This window comes from Corylus avellana, chromosome 3, assembly GCF_965113065.1.
Source record: "Corylus avellana chromosome 3, dhCorAvel1.hap1.2, whole genome shotgun sequence".
Classification (NCBI taxonomy): domain Eukaryota; kingdom Viridiplantae; phylum Streptophyta; class Magnoliopsida; order Fagales; family Betulaceae; genus Corylus; species Corylus avellana.
In genome coordinates, this window is record NC_142492.1 from 34,268,430 (window position 1) to 34,287,593 (window position 19,164).

The 19,164-nt window shown below is 39.2% G+C and overlaps 2 protein-coding genes across 4 annotated transcripts; both read right to left on the reverse strand.

The window, feature by feature from the left end:
• Positions 1-246: 246 nt before the first annotated feature.
• Positions 247-10,218, reverse strand: LOC132175749 (uncharacterized). 2 transcript variants are annotated; one of them, XM_059587790.2, is made up of 15 exons: positions 7,223-10,218; positions 7,008-7,136; positions 6,723-6,914; positions 6,579-6,631; positions 6,139-6,448; positions 5,788-5,926; positions 5,488-5,703; positions 5,176-5,289; positions 3,939-4,141; positions 3,599-3,814; positions 3,185-3,460; positions 2,910-3,057; positions 2,693-2,826; positions 1,391-1,477; positions 247-1,277 (listed from the first exon to the last, which is right to left on the reverse strand). In XM_059587790.2, the coding sequence occupies exons 1-15, from the start codon at positions 9,899-9,901 to the stop codon at positions 1,191-1,193; spliced, it is 4,983 nt and encodes a 1,660-aa protein (XP_059443773.2). In that variant the 5' UTR covers positions 9,902-10,218; the 3' UTR covers positions 247-1,190. The 2 variants fall into 2 exon arrangements, with proteins under 2 accessions (XP_059443773.2, XP_059443772.2); XM_059587789.2 differs by having other exon boundaries at positions 6,714-6,914.
• A 1,453-nt stretch (positions 10,219-11,671) lies between these two features.
• Positions 11,672-17,188, reverse strand: LOC132175748 (pentatricopeptide repeat-containing protein At1g74750). 2 transcript variants are annotated; one of them, XM_059587787.2, is made up of 3 exons: positions 17,050-17,188; positions 12,161-14,863; positions 11,672-11,973 (listed from the first exon to the last, which is right to left on the reverse strand). In XM_059587787.2, exon 2 carries the CDS (start codon positions 14,843-14,845, stop codon positions 12,164-12,166), a length of 2,682 nt encoding a protein of 893 aa, XP_059443770.2. In that variant the 5' UTR covers positions 14,846-14,863; positions 17,050-17,188; the 3' UTR covers positions 11,672-11,973; positions 12,161-12,163. The 2 variants fall into 2 exon arrangements, with proteins under 2 accessions (XP_059443770.2, XP_088370243.1); XM_088514117.1 differs by lacking the exon at positions 11,672-11,973 and having other exon boundaries at positions 11,993-14,905.
• Between the last annotated feature and the right edge of the window lie 1,976 nt (positions 17,189-19,164).

A 19,164-nucleotide genomic window follows, 5' to 3' on the forward strand; every position in this document is an offset into this window, starting at 1 on the left:
ATAGGTTTCAACTGGAGGGGGGGTTAAGTAATTTCCCCTTACTTTGGTGAATTGCAAACCAAGTACTAGGCTCCTTGGATTATACATTTGCTGAAAGAATCAACATTTTCACGTGCCCAGGATAAGATGTTTGGCGAAAGAAAAATTATCTCGAACCCATAATGGATACAACTCACCATTAATGGGCAAAAGTCGCAGTAAAGCCCAGAATTCTCAAATTAATGAAAAATGACATATTACTTGTCCTGGTACAAATTGATGAAAATATTTATTAATAAACAGTTGAAATACACTATACATTGGTTTCATGTGCAGCACAAATCCTGGATGCACCATACTCCTCCATAGATATGATTAAAGAGGAGCAAAAATCATCCAGTAAATGGCATAAATAATCAGAAGCCGAAGAAAGAGCAACCAGTTATCCAATTTTAATCCCATGGGCATCAAGATGAGGTAGCAATCTTGTGTAAGCTGCAGTATGAAGATTCACACCGCAATGATATGATCTATGATCTATACAAGAACTCTTTGAAACGGGGGAAAATATTTCAAAACAAAAGGGGAAAAAAAAAAAAAAAAAAAAAACATTTAGAAGAGATTTTAGAATCTAGTTAACTAAATATACCCCATTACAACTGCCTACATGCTCCCAGCAACAACTGCCATGGTAAAAATAAGCATGACATGCTCCTCCAGTGCATAAATGCCATGCAACCTTTTATAACAATACTGCTATTTCTCCCAACCAAACCATCTTATTAAAAAGATCCAAGGAGTGAAACAAAAACTCCAGGGGTGGGGGTGGGGTATCTCCTATTATGCCGAAACAGTATTCTGAAGCAAGAGAACCAAAATCTACACTTCGGGCTCTTCGATCATCTGATGTCGTTAAGTAGAAACAAAAACCTCATTTATACATGATCTTTCCCTGCTAGGACCAATTGCTACAAAACTCCTGATTTCACAGTAACTCAGTCACAACTCCATTTTTATATCAAAACTTCTTAACATTTCCTATAACCAAAAGTGGCAGGTTTCACACTGTCTGAACTGCACCAGTGTACGAAGCAATGCATCAATATAAACTGTGCCTCATCATAGACCATAGACAGCAGTTGAAAGCTAGGCCAACTCAAACTCAATGCTCCCTAATGCAGCAAAAGATGTGACAAGTTCCAACAGGAAAACTAGTTTACAGCTTCAAAGAAAAGAACCTGAGGTTGCAAGTGCCCTCTTTCGCACATGGTAAGAACATCACTCCAACCACCAATTACCTAAACATTAAATACCAATTTAACATAAGAAGGTCAGTCCAGAGCCAAATGAAGAAAATGTATTGGCAAGAATGAATCACAAGGAAGGCACAATTTACAAAAGATGAAATTACCTTGACGGTTTTATCATCATACATAATCCACCGTTCACGGTCATGACTATAGGCAAAGCAATGGTAATGTTGCCCGTAGTAACAAACCTAAAAATTACAGATAAAAAGTCGGAGATATAGTCAAAAACTGGTTTCCCATCAATAGTCCTGTTCAACCAACTGGAATACATTGAAAATATATGCAGCAATAACCGAGGCACCTTATATATACAAGTAGACACAAACCAAATTGGCCATTACTCTAAAACTTTCTCCAGCTCATGGTTCCACGATACATACACGAAAAAGTATAGATTTACATTTTGCTTTTTTCTTTTGGTTGTGGGGGGGTTTAGGGTTGGATACTGGTGCGGAGCTAGTTTTATGGATAGAAAGGCGACTTCAACATTGTGTATATTGCTCTTGATACAAAAGCTGTGCTGACCGGAATGATTGACAAAAATAATATCCCACACCACACACACACAAACCCCCCCCCCCCCCCCCCCCCCCCAAAAAAAAAAAAAGAGATATAGCAAACCAAAACTGTGGGTTTGGTTGCTTTGGCGTAAAATATTTTCCAAAAAAAGTTTTCAGTATTTTCCAACATTTACTGCAATTGAAAAACCTGGTCACCGAAAAATGTTTCTCTTGGTAAATAGAAAACTAAACTCAAAAGAGTCAAAATGAGTTCCGGTTTGGCAAAGTATAAGTCAGAAAAATGAGTTTCGGCTTGACAAAATATGTCATTTTCTGGCCTTATCGCAAGCCTTAGATGACCAAAACGGAAAAAGAAAAGTTCTTCATCATCAGCCCCAGGCCACAAATGGCAAATGTCTCCCTGAAGTCAACCCCTCCATTGCATATATATATATATATATATATATATATATATATATATATATAGAGAGAGAGAGAGAGAGAGAGAGAGAGAGAGAGATCTTGCTCCCCCTTCTCTCTCAAGATCCCTCTCTACCCAACCCCATCATCACAGATGCCTAAGCCTACAAGATCCAGCACACCGGCTCAAGACCCGTCAAAGCCCTCACTCGAGTACACTTAAACTGTCTTGTCTCTCTCAAGAGATCTCTTTCTTAGATCTTCTATCTCTCGAAAGATCTTTTTAGTGCAAGTCAAATAGCCAAAAATCATTTCCTTTACTTCTAGCCAAAGATAGAAAATAGGTTATTTGCCTGAAAAATTCCCTGGGATCTTAAGCCTAGATAAACAGAGACTATATCTTCCCACTTTACAGTAACATGAAACAGTTCTAATATATCTCCATTAAAAGCATATTTGAGATTAATCCAAAAGCATACATACCACTGAAACCAAGCTATGCTTCCTCTTTGGATCTAAACCACGATAAAGGACACTGATATCTATCTCAGTACTTAGGGTTGCCAGCGTTGCTCTTATGTCATCAACACTCTCACATGTATTCTGCCAACCTAGAACTGCAAGACCAACATATACATGATTCTGAGTTTCAACACAGAATTAATACGAAAGTGAATTTTCCTAACAACCCGTAATTCACCTGTTGTGAAAACACGTGGAGGAGTTGACAGAATGTGATGTATGTAGTTGAGCACCCCACACCCACCAGCATCTGGATCACAAGCTAACTGATGACTCCTCTCTACTTGATTTAAAAGCTGATCAAAAGAACTTTCTGGACTCATAACCTGAAGGATGACATAGAAATCAGTAAAAATACCTGACAGAAAAATTGGTCCCAGAAACTATACCTCCAACAATTACAAAAACGAAAATAAGTGATTGCAAAAATATATATATACTCCAACAAGATACCTTCATGGTTCGAAGGGCACTGGCATTTATATTGTGAAAGAAAGAAGTATACTTTAAATGTCTCGACTCCAGACCACAACTGTAGCAATTCATTCGTTCATAAATGTCCAGTCCAAAATGGGAATGCACTACACAAGAATTGTTTGCACAATCCCAAGACCCCAGGCAATTGCTTTCCACGGATTCAGTATCAGAAACAATTGAACCAGTAATAAATGATCGGTGAAGGCAGTCAAATATCACTGCAAGTACTTCAGAAGCATCATTCATCTGAGCCTGTCAGTTACAGATATATTAGACATACATTACAAATAAACACCATTGGCATGTCTAATTCATGATAATGAGCACGATGACACTCGTGTGTAAGAATCATACGAGGCAAGGCATATAGTTACAGCTCCATAAAATTACCTCTTGGAAGAAATTACTATCTGGATACAGGTTGCTTAGAGCTATTCTCAAAGAAGTAGGGGCCACCGCTTCTTTTCGCGTATCTGTAGATGCAATGCTCAGGGCCGTAAAGATTTCATATAATGCACAGACAACACAAGGATCACCCACATGAACATGCACTGATGTTGATCTCCTCAAAAACTCATCTCGAAACCGTCTTAAATGCCATAAGGACTGAGTTCATACAGAAGGGAAAGGAAAAACTACTTTCAGGCCAGAGAAGATGCCATAAATAAAATAAAATAAAAAATTGAAATGCATCAATTAGAAATTATAAATTGGAAAAATCATTCATTGCCTGTATTATAACATTCAGAAAGCAATTGTACTCGCCCACTTCATTCTGCAGTCCTGTACCAAAGACATTTGCACCATTCACGTTATCCATCATGCCTCCATTTGGTGAAATATCAAACTTATCTGCTTCTGGAGAAATCGTCTGTTGTGTCCTTACAGTTGAAACCAAGGGCAATTTCTTATGTGCTTGAGCATGATATGTGTCTGACGAACAAGATAGATACAAGTTCAGAGAGTTGCAACTATTTCTACTTCAAAGCAAAGAAACACAAAAGTAAGTGCTCAGGATGCTGGTAAATGCATATATCATGGCTAATTCCAGTACAATATGACAAGATTTGGCCCAATCTAAAGCAACTGGCTTAAAGCTTAGGTTGTTCAGCCGCATTCAACGCTAAAACAACAAGACCAAATGAGATTGAGCTATAAGGCTACGTGATAAATTTACTTATAAAAGAAAAAGCCTACATGATAAATCCAGCTATATCATTATATATATACCTAAAAAATATGGAGGCATTTTTATGGGGAAAGAAAAATTTATTTAAGAAAAACAGAGACTTCAAGTTCTCACATCTTCAGTTCATTTTAGCAGTCTACAATATGCACATGCATATGTACATATATACAAAAATATACACATGCATAAAACGTATTGAAATCTATGGTCCCTTAGAATGACTCCAATTAGGCCAACATGACCCGACCAAGAAGTCAAGCCCCACCTATTCAACATACAAGAAATGTGCTCTATTGAGTACATCAGATTGATGTGTCAAAATAATCAATTTTTTGTTTTTCTAACAAAAGTATATTAACAAAATTTTCCTTTGGCTTGTCTCAACCTGGACAGAGTGATTCTTTTATGTACGACCACAAAGAGTGTTTATCAATCATGTTTTCGTTGGTCAAACCATTTAAAGGCTGTAAAATTCCCAGAAATTATGCCAAAGTTCATTCTACTAATGAATCAAAGTGTACACACATAACCTCTGTGTGTGTGTGTGACTTAAAAAATGTACCCAAGCCAAAATACCAAGCATGCCTAACTCTCAAGAAAGATATAGATGTGCTCAGCACAGCCTAGCAAAACAACTAATCAATAGTCAAATTTTGTCATTTTACAGCTCTCATAACTTGGTTTGTAGAGGTCTCAATCCCAAGATTAACTACGTCTAATTCATTAGATTAACATAAGAACAAGAGATTTATATGGATAGAAGATAGAAGAATTTTACCAAGGCTTTGGCTACAGGCTTTTTGAAGTTCGGCTCGAAATCTTTCCTCCTCTTCATCCTCTACTTGCAATTGTCTCAATGTCTTTGTTCCATTGTCTATCAGTAAGGGGCCAACTGTTTTCCACATAATGAAATCAAAGTCATGTCAGCTCTACATTCCATAAAATGGCCAAGAAAATTAAGGCTCATCTCACAGAAAGCACACTGAATGTTAATAGAATAAAACCAATTCCAAAAAATGGCTGAAAAGGCTTAACACACTACAAATGACATAGTACCAAGCCGAAATCCAGAAAAAAGTGTAAGACTTACCACTATCTGCAAGGACAGGGTCATGAAATCTATCTTGCTCTTGTAAGTGACCCTCAATATGTAAACCCCCAGAATCAATATTCTCCTTTTCAGATGACATGGCTTGAGACTTTCCATCAAGCACTTTAGAGGACCTATTCTGTCGTTTACCTTTCCTTCCTGTCCGTCGATCAGATGGCAAAAGACCATCCTCTGAAATTCCTCCATTAGCTAGGACTGGAAAATAAACTAGACAGTTACAACACAACCTACCATTAAAAACAACCCAAGAATCATATGAGAACCTTATTATTTACCAACCTTGTTTAGTTGTTGTGTGATGCGTACTACTAATCTTTTTGGTACCAGAAACAGTTGAAGATCTTATTGGCACAGAAGAACCATTCGGAAGTATATCCTCTAGATTGCTAGGGAGTCCATCTTTCTGTGCCAAGTGATCCTGAAAGGTAGCAAGTTCATAAAAATATATTCTTAATATCTAAATTATAAAAAAATAAGATAAAAAATAAAAACCTCTAAATTAAATAATAAGGCATTGATTGTCATAATATATCGAGCATTCAATTCAACATTTCAATTGTCCATGGAAATGGAACTTGAGAAGAACAAGCACAAACTTCTATCGAACTAAATCAAACAAGAAAGTTTTACCTGCGTATTCAACTGCTCATGAACATCTTGATCATCTACACAAGGCACCGAGTAAAAATCCTGCAATCCTTCAGACACCTTCTCTGTACATGTTCGAGTAGATTTCTTATGTTGCTCAGCAAGGTGCTTCTGTTTCGCCTCATTCTCAATTCTTCTTTGATACTCCAAGGTTTCTTCAAGCTTTCTTTCCTCCTCTTCAAGCTCAAATTTAAGTCTAAATTCCTCTTCCTGTTGTATCAAGTAATGACCATTCTCAGAAACAACAATCTCAGAATCTTGATGATCACCATCAGATGCAACTGGAAAGGAACTGCAGCAAGAGACAGATCAAGCGTTAATAGAAATAGATAAGACCCACTATAAGCAATCACAATGAAATGGTGGCATGTTTTGGAAGGAGTGGTACGTGTGTGCATATTAAGAGTAAGAGGGAGTCTTACACTGACTCAGCAGTCTCGGGATGAAGCACTTGCAGCTCGAGACTACTGGTAGTCTGCAAAGTAAGAAAAATATTAGATCACCATGGATTAAGATTTAACTAACACTGCAGTCAAAGAAGCAAAACCAGGCCGCACAATGGAAACCTTTGAATCTTTGGTTTTCCTGTACTCCTTGTTCTTTTTCTTATCCTTTGTCTTCTCCTGTGTATGCCTGGAAGTATCGCTTCCTCCTCTACCACCCTTCTTAGAATCAAGTGCCAGCTCAGCTAAAAATGCTTCTCTTGCAGCATCAGACTTCTCTGTGGCATCTTTCTCAGCCAAATCCTCCAAGTGTGTCTGAAAAAGAGAGAATGGCAGAAGAATACAAAAATATTAGGTCTATAAAAAAGAAAGAAACGTGGCACAAATTCCCACAAGTTCAATACATACCCTTAGGTATGATTTCACTAGAGGCAATAATATTGACCGATAATCATGGGCAGACACAGGCTCAAGCTTGAGTTCCAACTGCTGCATCTCAGAAACATTTCGCATGATTCGTGCATCAAATTTGCTGAGCTGCATCACAAAATAAGTGACTTAAAGTGGTAGGGATCAATATCGATATGCTTATCAAAATGTGCGATTAAAACGAACAAACTAACCTCTATGGATAACTGCTCTTTCTGTCTCTGAATTGCAACTTCTATACAAGTGTCCACTTGATGCAAATAGTCCTTTGCTCTCCAATCATCATCTTCACCAGATTCCAAGTCACATAACTGAGAAGTCACACCACCATAAGTTTCCTCATACCCAAATTGATTAACATTTAGACTTTCTGCTTCTTTTAAAACATTTGAGATAGCATTTAGCTCAACCCTACTGCCGAGGAACATCACATCATTCTCACTCTCAAGGAGCTCTTCTGTCCGCTTCCTCAGGACAGATTCATAGCTTCTATGTACGAATTCTTTTACACTCTCCCGCTTCTTACCTTCTTCAAGACACAGATCCTCCACTGTCTGCAATGCTTCCTCATAGCTTAAATTCTCACATTTTCTCTCACAAAGACTCTGTAGGTGGTAGAACTCCTTCTCAAGCATCTGTAGAATTTCCATTCCTTGTTGTGTTTTATCTTCTTTTGTACGCATCCATAAACCCAACTGTTCCCCACTTGTGGGACCGGCAAATATCCAGGATAGCATAGCATCGGCATCAGGTAGAACCCCATTTGCAGTGCCAGCAGCAACCACATTATCAATGGCAGCACCATGACCTGTTGCAGGAGCACATTCAATTGGTAGCAAGGATTCATCCAGAAGGAGACATGATCCATCTCCATTAAGAACAATATTCTCGTTAATCTCATGAGCTTGAGTGCCACTGTTTGCATCATCCGTGGAACTACTACTTTTCTCTGAATATCTACCTAGGCCACAAGATTGCGATAGTTCCTGCAAGAATTTAAGGATTTTCCTCAGCTGGGTTGCATCCAAAAAGCAGATACATATAGGTGTTTGGTCCACACGATGGTTCAGAAGCTGGGAACCAGAAGCAAGACCCTGCAGCTCATCCATTGTAAATTGTATCACCTTGTTAAGATGACTGGCAGCAAGATATTTGTGTCTAATAAGCACCTCAAATACCGCATGAATTCTTTCGAGAAGCTTTGCACGCTCATCATCATCAGATATTGGCCAGCTATCAGCAAGGGAATATGTCATCGAGCCATGCTCCTCATCACATTCACCACACTCAATGTTAGCAAGTTTATCATAGTTGTTGTTTTCGTTGCTCTTCAAAGCAACATTATTGCAACCATCCGTGAAATTTCCCTTCTCAGGGGAAGAAGAAGAAGAATCCCACGCATCGTTGAAGGAGCCCTCACACTCCTCCGTATGATTCCCTGAATAGAAATCCTCTCCGAACTCAGAATCCTTGCTGTTTTTTCTTCTTTGATTTGCAAGCATCCTAACAGCAGCTGAGACGTCCAGCGGCTTCCAAGGGCAACTAAGAAGCATCTCGATCCATTCATTATCAACATTTTGAGGCAAAACCGACTGTAATTTGGGTAAAAGGTTTCCCATGTGCTCCTGCACAACATGCTGCATATGAGATTCCGAATCCGCAAACTTGTCATTACAGCGGCAGCAAAGCCAGAACTTGCACGTCTTATTGGCCTCAACAAAAGATAATGCCTCCGATAAAACCTCATTCGCCAAACCATCCTTGGCCGAACCAAAATGCGCTTTGAGATCACAAACCTTAATCCTAAGCAACTCCTTCTTCATACCAACACCCATAGAATTCCAATACGACCAAACCCAATCCCTCCTCTCCGCCCTCGACCCATTCTTCCCCACATTCCCATGCTTCCCTCGCCGCTGCTCCCCTACTTTCGACACAGAAGACGAATCCAATCCCGCCCCATTCTGCGACTGGGGTGACCCCGACTCCGACTTGTGTTGCTGCAACAGCCTCGCTGCAGCAACTCTCACTTCAATCTCCTTCCTCCTCTCCTCGGGCGTCTTGGTCGCCTTCTTGATCTCGTTCGGCCTCCTCGCTTGCACCAACCTCACCTCCATCGGGTCCTCCGTGACCCTACGAATCGGAATCAACCGGAACTTCTCCTCCCCATTACCCCCAAAGTTCTTCATCCAAGTCGACAACGACGAGAGGTTCGATTTCTGAATCAGCTGCCTCAGCTCGTTCTGCACATGCCCAATTCTCGCCTCCGGCGTCGATATCCTCTGCTGGCTCTCCTCTTGCAAGCTCTCCTTCGCGGGATCGACCGGGCTCTCGATCGCCAGCGCGCGCTCGCACTCATGCACCACCTCCTCGTAATCCTTTCCGTCGCTCGACGCCTCTAAGAGCAGGTTCGCGTAGAAGTGCGCGAACTCGATCGAGTTTGGCGACAGCTCGACGGCCCTGCGCGCTGACTCCACGGCGTGCTTCAGGTGTCGCTGCTTCGCGGTCTGGTCGTCGATGATGGAGGCCACCTTGACGCACACCGTGCCCTGGACCCGGTGCACCAGCGCCGCGTGCGTCGAGCCCTCGTGCCGCGCGCACGACTCCTTCATCAGCCGCAGCGCCTTCGTGTGGTTCCCGCGCCGCAGCGCCATTAGGGATTTCTCGCATTCGAGCTTCACTGCGGCGTAAGACGAATCATCCGATTCCGCCAATGGCTCGATCTTCCCATGGTTCTTGGCGTTATTCGGATTCGGATTTTGTAACGCGTCCGGTTCGAATAAACTGAGACCATTTTCGGCTCCGGCGTCGCCTGGTGGAGCCACCGGCGATTGCTTGGAGCGTGGAGCGACGCTTCGCTTCTTATGCCCCATCAAATTGAATTTACAGCAATCCGATTCACGTGCATATATAATTCTATATGTACGTTATTATGCGTGTGCATATATAGTTGCTTATGTTTACACACACAGAGAGAAAGAAAGAGAGAGAGAGAGAGCGGGGGGAGACTTACTGTTGATAATAGAGAGAGAATGTGAGGGCAAAGTTGAAATTTTACAGGAATGTCGACGGCGACGGTGACGACAACGGAGAAGAACACGGAGATGAATCGGCGGTGAAACCTAGGGGAAGGGGGAAGAGTGGTGGTCTGTGAGTGACAGACAGGCACCTACCCACGGAAGGGGGTGAGCTTTGGTTGGGGGAAGAGAGAAAGATTAAGAAGGGGCTTATATACGTGGGAGTGTGATTAGCCCAAAATCAAAAATGGGTTAATTAAGCTTTTATCACATCTTTAACATTCATAATTCCTCCCAATGATGTCACTATTTCATCTTTATTGTTTCATCATATTTTTCAAAAAATAGCCTGAATTATCACATGATTATGTCTACTTTTCACTATATCATAATACATATACATATATATATATATATATATATATATATATATATATAGAGAGAGAGAGAGAGAGAAATTACTTATTAAAAATATATATATATTATTTGGTTTAGTCTCATATTACTTTCTATTTTCTAATGATAATTTACTATTTATATTAGTTTTTTATAGATAAAAATACTAAGTTAATTACTAATAATTTGTTTTAATATATCTATAATATCAGGTTTTCAATTGATGACTATATAATATGTTGATTTTATAACCTGTTTAGTCATTTATAACGTAAAATTAGCTTCATATCTTGCAGTAATATTATTATTTTTTCTTGTAAATCTTGCAGTAATATTTGACTATGTAAGAGTAAAACTACTGTAAAAGTGAGAAAACCAATGTTAATCATTCATTGTATTGCTTTCAAAATGTTACAAGAAATCAATTAAAATAATAATAATAATAATTGAGTGGCTGAACAAACTATAGGGAGAAAAATGTAAATGAAGATATTGGAAATGCTAGGTAGGGATAAAACGATTGTCTTATTATTTATTTTTATCAATAACTAAGAATACCGACTATTTGTCCTCAAGAGGTAGATCAATTGGTTAGGACCATGCCTAATGAAGCGGATGTCACTAATTCGAATTCCCCTCTCCCTCTTGTGCGGACATGTCAAAAAAAAAAAAGTATACCGACTATTTCTGACCTTAATTTTTTTTGTTTTTTTTTCACTCTTTCTATTAACATCAATCTAAATTGATGTTAATAGAAATAACCTAAGACTAAATTTGATTTAAGGGTAATTTCATCTTTAAACCGGATTAACTATGAAGCTTACGTACTCCAAGAGGCCAATCTTGGATTCAATGACTGGAAATACCAGATTCAAGTTGTTCAGTCTATTCTAAAATACGCTGGGGAGTAGCTATAGGAGTAGCTATAGTGAGAATAAATTTATGGGTTAAATACTTTTTTAATATATTTATTCGGCCTCATTATCAAATAGTCATCTCGGGTGTTTTGCTAAATTGTCTCAAATAGGATCAATAGACATCTTATAAACGCAATTAAAAACTTAATGCCTCGTTATGTCAAACTAATCAATAATCATCACATTCAATGGCCATGGAACATGTTACAATCGTTTATTAGTTTGACGTGGCAACCGATAAGTTTTTGAATGGAAAATGAATGAAAATATTGAGAGCGCAGCTACTATTTGTGACATTTTTGCAAATAGAATAAAGGTCTTAAAAAAATATTTAACCCAAAATTAATGAAAGCTGATTTCTGCTGGAGAAAACGACCGTACAACGTACACAACAATGGAACCAAGCAGCAAAAGGCCAAAGCAAATAGATTAGTGAATAAAGACAAGATCCTCCACCATATTAATCTTCCTTCCATGTGTTTTTTACCTTCCTTGGCATCAAACAGTGTAATTTCTTCATTCCCACTGGCAACCATGCATATTCCAGCAGTAGATACGTTAATGATTGTTGTCAGGCTTCAGGCAGATCACCATTGTCATCAAAGTTCCAACCTACTATAATACAAATTGTATGTAAAGAGTGTAGCATCTCTGAAAATTGACATATTTTCCTTTTTTAACTTAAAATAGCCACACAAGAGGGTCAAGTACATAGAAACATGCACATGAGGCAAGCCCAAAACTGTGTTTAAGCTACAAAATCTGTACTCAAGTTACAATCAAGACACAGTAAAATCCTCACCAACTATAGTAGATGCATCCGCTCCACATAAGACTGGTGCAGCCATCTATTAAGAGGCTCTCCGCATCCCACAAAACACCCGGAATTGCCATTTTCAGTGAAAAATGGGAAGCTAAATATGTTCAGCAGTTCCTGAACAGCCTGCCTCACCATAGAAGATCCTGTCACTCTGCTCCGGCGACCCCATCCAGTTACAATATCAATCCGGCTAGGACCTATCCCTGACATTAGCATTTGCTGGCGAAACCAAGCAAGCGTCCTTGACAGTGCTATCACAGCAGTACCATCCGACATAACATGCAGGTTAATAAGCCAATAGCAGGAGCTCTTCTCTTTGACGGCATCTGGGTACACATTCTTTTGTGCAGCCACTTCCCAAACTGAGCCTGCCTCCTCCTTGAGCCCTGACTTGTGAAGAAAATCTACCACTGCATCTACCAGTCCCCTCTTGCTCTCCCTATCCTCAGAATGCATCAGGTCCAAGAACTTGCTCATGTGATCCCGCACATTTTGACCATCAGGTCCTGCTGCTGGCATGGACAGTAGAAATGAATGTGCAGGGTGGCCTGTGATGGTCATGAGCTCGCAACAAAAACCCATGTCATATGGTGACTGTGCTTCTGTAGTACAACTGAGGAGCAAGGTATAAGTTTGCAAAGAAGGGTTTAAACCCAAACCCACCATGCTCTGTAGCAAATTATACGCATCCGACAGTCGGTGAACCCTGAGGAAAGCGCTGAGCAGGGAATTGCAAGTGGGCACATTAGGCCGCAAACCTGCATAGAGCATTGCTTGATACCACTCCCAGGCCTTCTCCACATTACCAGCCTTTCCCCACAAGTCTACTAAAAGACCATAAACAGGTTCATCTGGGACCCAGTTTTTCCGTTTCATTTCTACAAAAACTGCTTCTGCTTCCTCAAGGTACCCACAATGGCCAAGCACCTCCATCACTATGCTATAACTCACTTTATCAGGTTCAAATCCTGCATTCTGCATATCACGATAAAGCTTCAAGGCAGTCTCATAGTTCCTTGCTTTGGCTTGCAAAGCAATCATGATATTATAGGTGACTAAATTAGGAACACAACCCTGACCTCTCATCTCGCAGAATAGCGTTTGGGCTGCAGTCAAATTCCCAGCTTTCCCAAGGCAGTTGATTATAACACTGTAGGTAAATGTGTCGGGGGAAAGACCAGCCTCTTGCATTCTTTCATACATACACATGGCAACATCAAGAAAGCCGGATTTGGCATGGATGTCAATGAGTGTGCAGTAAGTGACACGGTCAGGTTCACATCCTGCCTCCTGCATTTGATTGAAAACCTTGAGTGCTTCCTTCAAGTAGTTTGCACGGCCGTAACTGTGAATCAAACGGTTATATGTCACAACATTAGGCTGGCAGCCATCCTTCACCATCTGATCAAGCAATTTGTTTATTGCGCCAAACTGCCTGGCTCGTCCAAGGATGCCAACCATGGTGGTATAAGTGTGCCCATCATGCTTGAACCCAGGTTGCCGTTTCAACCAATAGAAAAAGCCAAGGGCAACTGAGTGGTCTTGAAGTTGCTTGAGAATCTGGTTTGCCTGAAACGCATCCATTGGACATCTGAGATCTCCAAGAGCCTTTTCAGCTGCAGGGCCCCACTTCAGTTGTTGCAATATTTGATAAACACTTCCCACAGCATGCCCAGGATTTGCAACCTGCCTCTTAATTGGAGCAATTCCTGTTGCCACTGCCATATCGCTGGGCGGTTTGTTAAAACCTCTACTGTGTCTGTTGAAACCTCTACTATTAGAACCCACAAACTCTGCATCTGAAGTCTGCACGTTGAAATTATAATTTGATGTGAAACGGTTTGAATGAGCTCTAGGTCTCTGTGGTACAGTCTTCTTCTCATGAGCATCTGAAGATATACCGTGAGTTCCCACCGAATTCCCTGTTCCAGCATATGGAACATGCTTGAGACTTTTAACAAAATTCGATTTATCACCTTTACCCTTTGTTGCATGAACATTTGTTGAATGATTTGACCCAGCTGCTATCTGTGGAGATGATCTTGGATGAACACTGGAAAAGTTCTCTCTTTTGATGTGTCTCACATTTGATGATTTGATGCTGGAGAGAGGCCTAGTGGGATCGACCATACAGCTCCCAGGTGAGTTTAGTAGTCCATCTCCACCTGATAGAGGAAGCTTATAATTTACTAAATCAGACAAGAAATTTACGGTTGCAATGCCAGCCTTAACAAACTGGTCAGCAATAAGGGGTGATGACTTCACCACATCCTCTTGAGCAGCATCAATGCCAGTAGCATAACTTACACAATCGGATCTCCTCAAAGAACTGGGGGCAGAAACAACTTGTTTCAGAGGACTTGGGTGATCAACATTCTTAGCCTTCTGAGAACCTAGTACTTTAACTGACTCCTCTGAAACTAAGGTTCCTACTCTGCCTGAAGATGTGGATACTAAGGTTCCTACTCTGCCTGAAGATGTGGATACTAAGGTGGATGGCTTTTGTGCAAGTAAAACTTCATTTCTTCTGCTCTGCCTTCTTGAAACACAAGTTTCATCTTCAGGGCAAGTACATGAATTTCCATCTGCTGCACTGCATCGTGACCCATTAAGAAAAAAGGACCTAGCACTATTGGAAAGGTTACCGAGATGTTTTGCTCGTAACATCTGCAGATACAGTAGCACCTTCACAATAAGAATTCAAGAATCATGAATCAAGTTAGAACCCTATACATCAAACCAAAACCTTGTCAACATCTCAAGAAAGAAAATTTATATTTACTTGCTCATATAGTAGCATCAGTACTATAAGGCCATTCTACTAATGCTATCCATCCAGTAAAGCACGTATCAATCTATCAAAATGCACGAAGGATAAGATTTCGGAGCTTGTTTGCAATAAAGCATTATATACATACATGAAATATATTTGACATCTGTAAGTTAAAAAGAAGAAAAAGAATTGATATATAACTAAGAAATTAATATATTGATCTATATACTACTTAATATGCTATTATATGTATGTCTAATTTTATAACAAGCCCTTCAGTGGATTTTCTGTCCCCTTCATCATACCTAGAATGTCAAAAGCATGTAAACCAGTAAAAAAATGAACTCACTACAGGAGCAAGAAATGTGTTTCATTCCTCCCTATGTAGCAATGACTGCATTATCATATAAGGTGCATGGGAAAATACAAGGGCCTGGTCACATCACAAGGAAGAACACCCCAAACCACGTTGATTGGTGAAAACAACGGCAAAAAGAATTAAAGCATCACTTATTCCTTTATGCGCATACTTTCCAAACAAATGTTGAGCTGGCAGACCAGATCTTGTGATTTTCCAGAGAAAAATTAAATTATGCACCTCATCTTAGTCACACAGGAGACCAATTTAAAGTTGCATTTCAAACTCTAAAAGCTACATAACAAGTACAGATAATTCTACCCCTGCCATTATCTAGCCCCTTCAACAAAGATGACTTCTTTAAGTAATCATCATCCACGATCACCCCAGCTACCATTTCTTTGCCAATAAATTGTTAGAAAACAACATGAAATTTATCTGTCACAACATAACACACAGTTGCTGTGCCCCCTAACTTTCTCATGGTAGCTTGATATAAAAGTTTGGGGTTAAAGACCACTAAATCTCCTCCAGACATGCTAACCCTATAAATTCTGCTTCACTGTCTTAGTTACACTACAGGTTTGTGCAAAAGTTAAGGAACGCCACCACCATACACCACCACTCGCAGCGAATTTTCATTATAATTGTAAGTTACTTCACATTCTTAGCATCTAATTTGAACGGACACCTCAAGAGGTGACTGCAACCTGAAATAACACGAAGTCCTATCTTCATACAGGGGCAATTTAGCCTTAACTGCATATATTTTATTGAAATGCTCACTGGAAGATGTCAAAATTGATGTGCTTCAACAAGATACCGAGAAATCTAATGCTAGTTAAGAGAGCACACATAAACTATTAAGTTATCTTAAGAACCATAACCAATTTACTTTCTTTTGTTAACAGTCATTGATGTAATTCTACTGATTTGCTAAAATACGATCCAAAACACTTTCAAACTTTTCTTCAATAACTAGTACCAATAAGTGTTTTGTTTGCCTTATTACTCATTGTTTGAGACTCTATCAGAAATCATGATTGCTGAGTAGCCTCACAAAGGCAAATGTTTTGTTGACAAGCATGAAATGGAGTCAGACATTGACATCTTGAGTTGAATTAAAATCTTCATGCTCCACCCCCCCAACGAAAAAAAAAAGTGCACTTCTAAATGTGACAGAAATAATCTTCCTAAAATTAATAAATTTCAAAAAAAAAAACAAGAAACGAGAAAATTGTTGCCCGAGGTGATCCCCGGGAATTATTACAATCCCACAGCCATCAAGACCTAAAACAACAAAATAATGAACTCGATCGTGGCAAAGTTTGGATTTTCATTTTCTTGCTTCTAAATAGCAAAAAAAAAAAAAATCTCTAACAGATGCTAACAAACCATAACCATTACCATAAAACTAAATAAAACGTAAATCATCCCAAACCCTTCATTCTACTGCCAATGTTCCCTCCATTGCACATATAAAACAACAACAAAAAAACACAACTTAACCTTTTAAATACAAATGGTTCCACTATCATCACAAAGACACACTGCAAGAAATCAACTTTCACCACCAAAGAATTATCCAACAAACCCATGTACCTCAATCACCAAATATGTAAACGAAAAACAGCCCCCTTGTCAAATAGCAAAACAAACGGTGCCCAAAAAACAAATACAGCTCATACCCAGCAACAATAATACAAGAAGATACTTTCAGATAGAGAATGAGAGAGCTACCTGAAATGGTGAATGGCTTTCTGGGTCTGTTTAGCGAGAGAGAGGCACAGAAATATAAAGAGAAAGAGAAAGATAGAGATGGCGGCTCGCCCCTCTCTGCCGTCAACCCTGTGTTTTTTCCAAGCAAGTTGGGAGAGGCCGTGAGGTTAGCCCTGATATCACACTGCTTTTGCTTTTTTAACGTTTTTTTCTTTATTTTTTAAGTTTTGCTTTTGTGACATGGCTCGGCACACGTGGCGTAACCTCAACGGTTTGCACGTGACAGGCAGAGGGTTCCATTGTGATTCCTTTTCCATATTTGGCCTTCAGGGGAATAGATTTGGTAAGCCCGTTCTCACTAGTGTCTTTTGTACGGCCGGAAGACACCCAACTCGAATAAAAAGTCAACTTTTTAAGTAAAACGATTTTAAAATGAGTGTAAATGTGTGTTTTAATTGGATAAATTCTATTATGAAATTTTTGAATAATTGGATAAATGTGTGTTTTAATTATTTTAATATGAATGATTTTTTTTAAAAAAAAAAAAATTAATATGAACGGTTTGAGTTTATATTCATGAAGTTCTAAGTGGACTTGACTTTGATATAATTCTAATTGAAACTATCCCTTAGAATTGGGACATGTGTTCCATAAGAGAACATAAGAGGAGTAAGGCTAAGTTATCACCTCTCCATCATGATTTCATTTATGGAAAATTTCCCCCTTACACTTTTTGTAGTTTCCCTTTTACTCTAACAAAAACATCTTTTATCGATGAAATTTAAATAAAAATGTAATATTTAGCATTATTCATATTAAAGACACGTATCCTACTAATAATAATAATAATCTAAATTTTACAAGAGATTGGACATAAATATTAATTTTCTTTTTTTTATTCACTAGGCATTAAACACTAAAGGTTAAGGTAACCTTCATAGTACAATTAAAAATGAAGCATTTATTCTTTAAACTACATTTTTTTTAAGAAAAATTCATTCCGATTTCATTCATGAATAATCAATAGCATAAAATATCTTATAATCATAGAGCATAAAGTTTGAAATTCATAATTGAAGCTAAAAGATTACACGTCATTGAGGTAAAAAAAAATACAAATCTTACATTGAAATCCTATGATATCTACATCCGCTAACCCATGCCCAATCTTTAGATTATAGAATAAATCTCTCTGATGCAGATTCAATCCGGAACATAGATAACCATTCTCAAGGCATGAGCAAAAGCACCACGTTAAAACTAGTCATTCTCGACACGAAATGCCATAAAATTATTTACGTCCTAAGCCCAAACGCTAGGACAATAAAACAAGCAATAAAATACAGGAAAAAAAAAACAAAACTACAAAAAACCACAACATAGCAGCAAACATTGGAGCAAGGAGCGGAGGAGGCTGCCAGTATCGCAAAAAAAGGGCAATAGAGAGATGCGGTAGAGATCGGCAGCGCAGTAAAGATGGCAAGGCAGGGTCACGACGGCTGCTGTGCTATGGGGCACCAAGAGTAAAAAACTCGAAGCAAAAACGAAATAAACGAGAAAACTGCACAGGCAAGGAGGGGGGGAGGGAGGAAGGAACCAAGGCTTCCTCCCTCTTCCAAGCTGAGGACATGTGCGGCGCTCTCTATAAATAGCTAGTTTAAAGGGTTGTTATTGTGAAGAAAAAATATATATAAATTATACTTTATCCCGTAAATTTACACTTCATTTGCAATGCGGTTTCTAAATTACGACTCATTCAACTCGAACTTACAAAATATTATTGATAAATTAAAATACTTTTATTAGTAAGTAAATGGAGATAGCATTATTATGATTTTTTTTTTCCTGGAAATAACATTGTATTCCTCAATTGCTTAGGTCAAAGAAAAAAAAAGAGCTGTGGTTTTGTTTCTTCGGTTGTACAAGAAACCAGCGACGACCGTGTCAAAGAGCTCATGATGCCCTTTGAACAGTCAAAGTCAAAATGATAGACCTGCGAAATCCAACGGTTACGGACTTACGGTGATGCAGCTGTAACATTGGGCTCCTGGAGAGGCAGCATTCCAAAATCACGCGTAGACGTGGTCCACGTGGACCAAGAAACGCCTCCCATTCTTGGTGGGACATTTGGTCGTT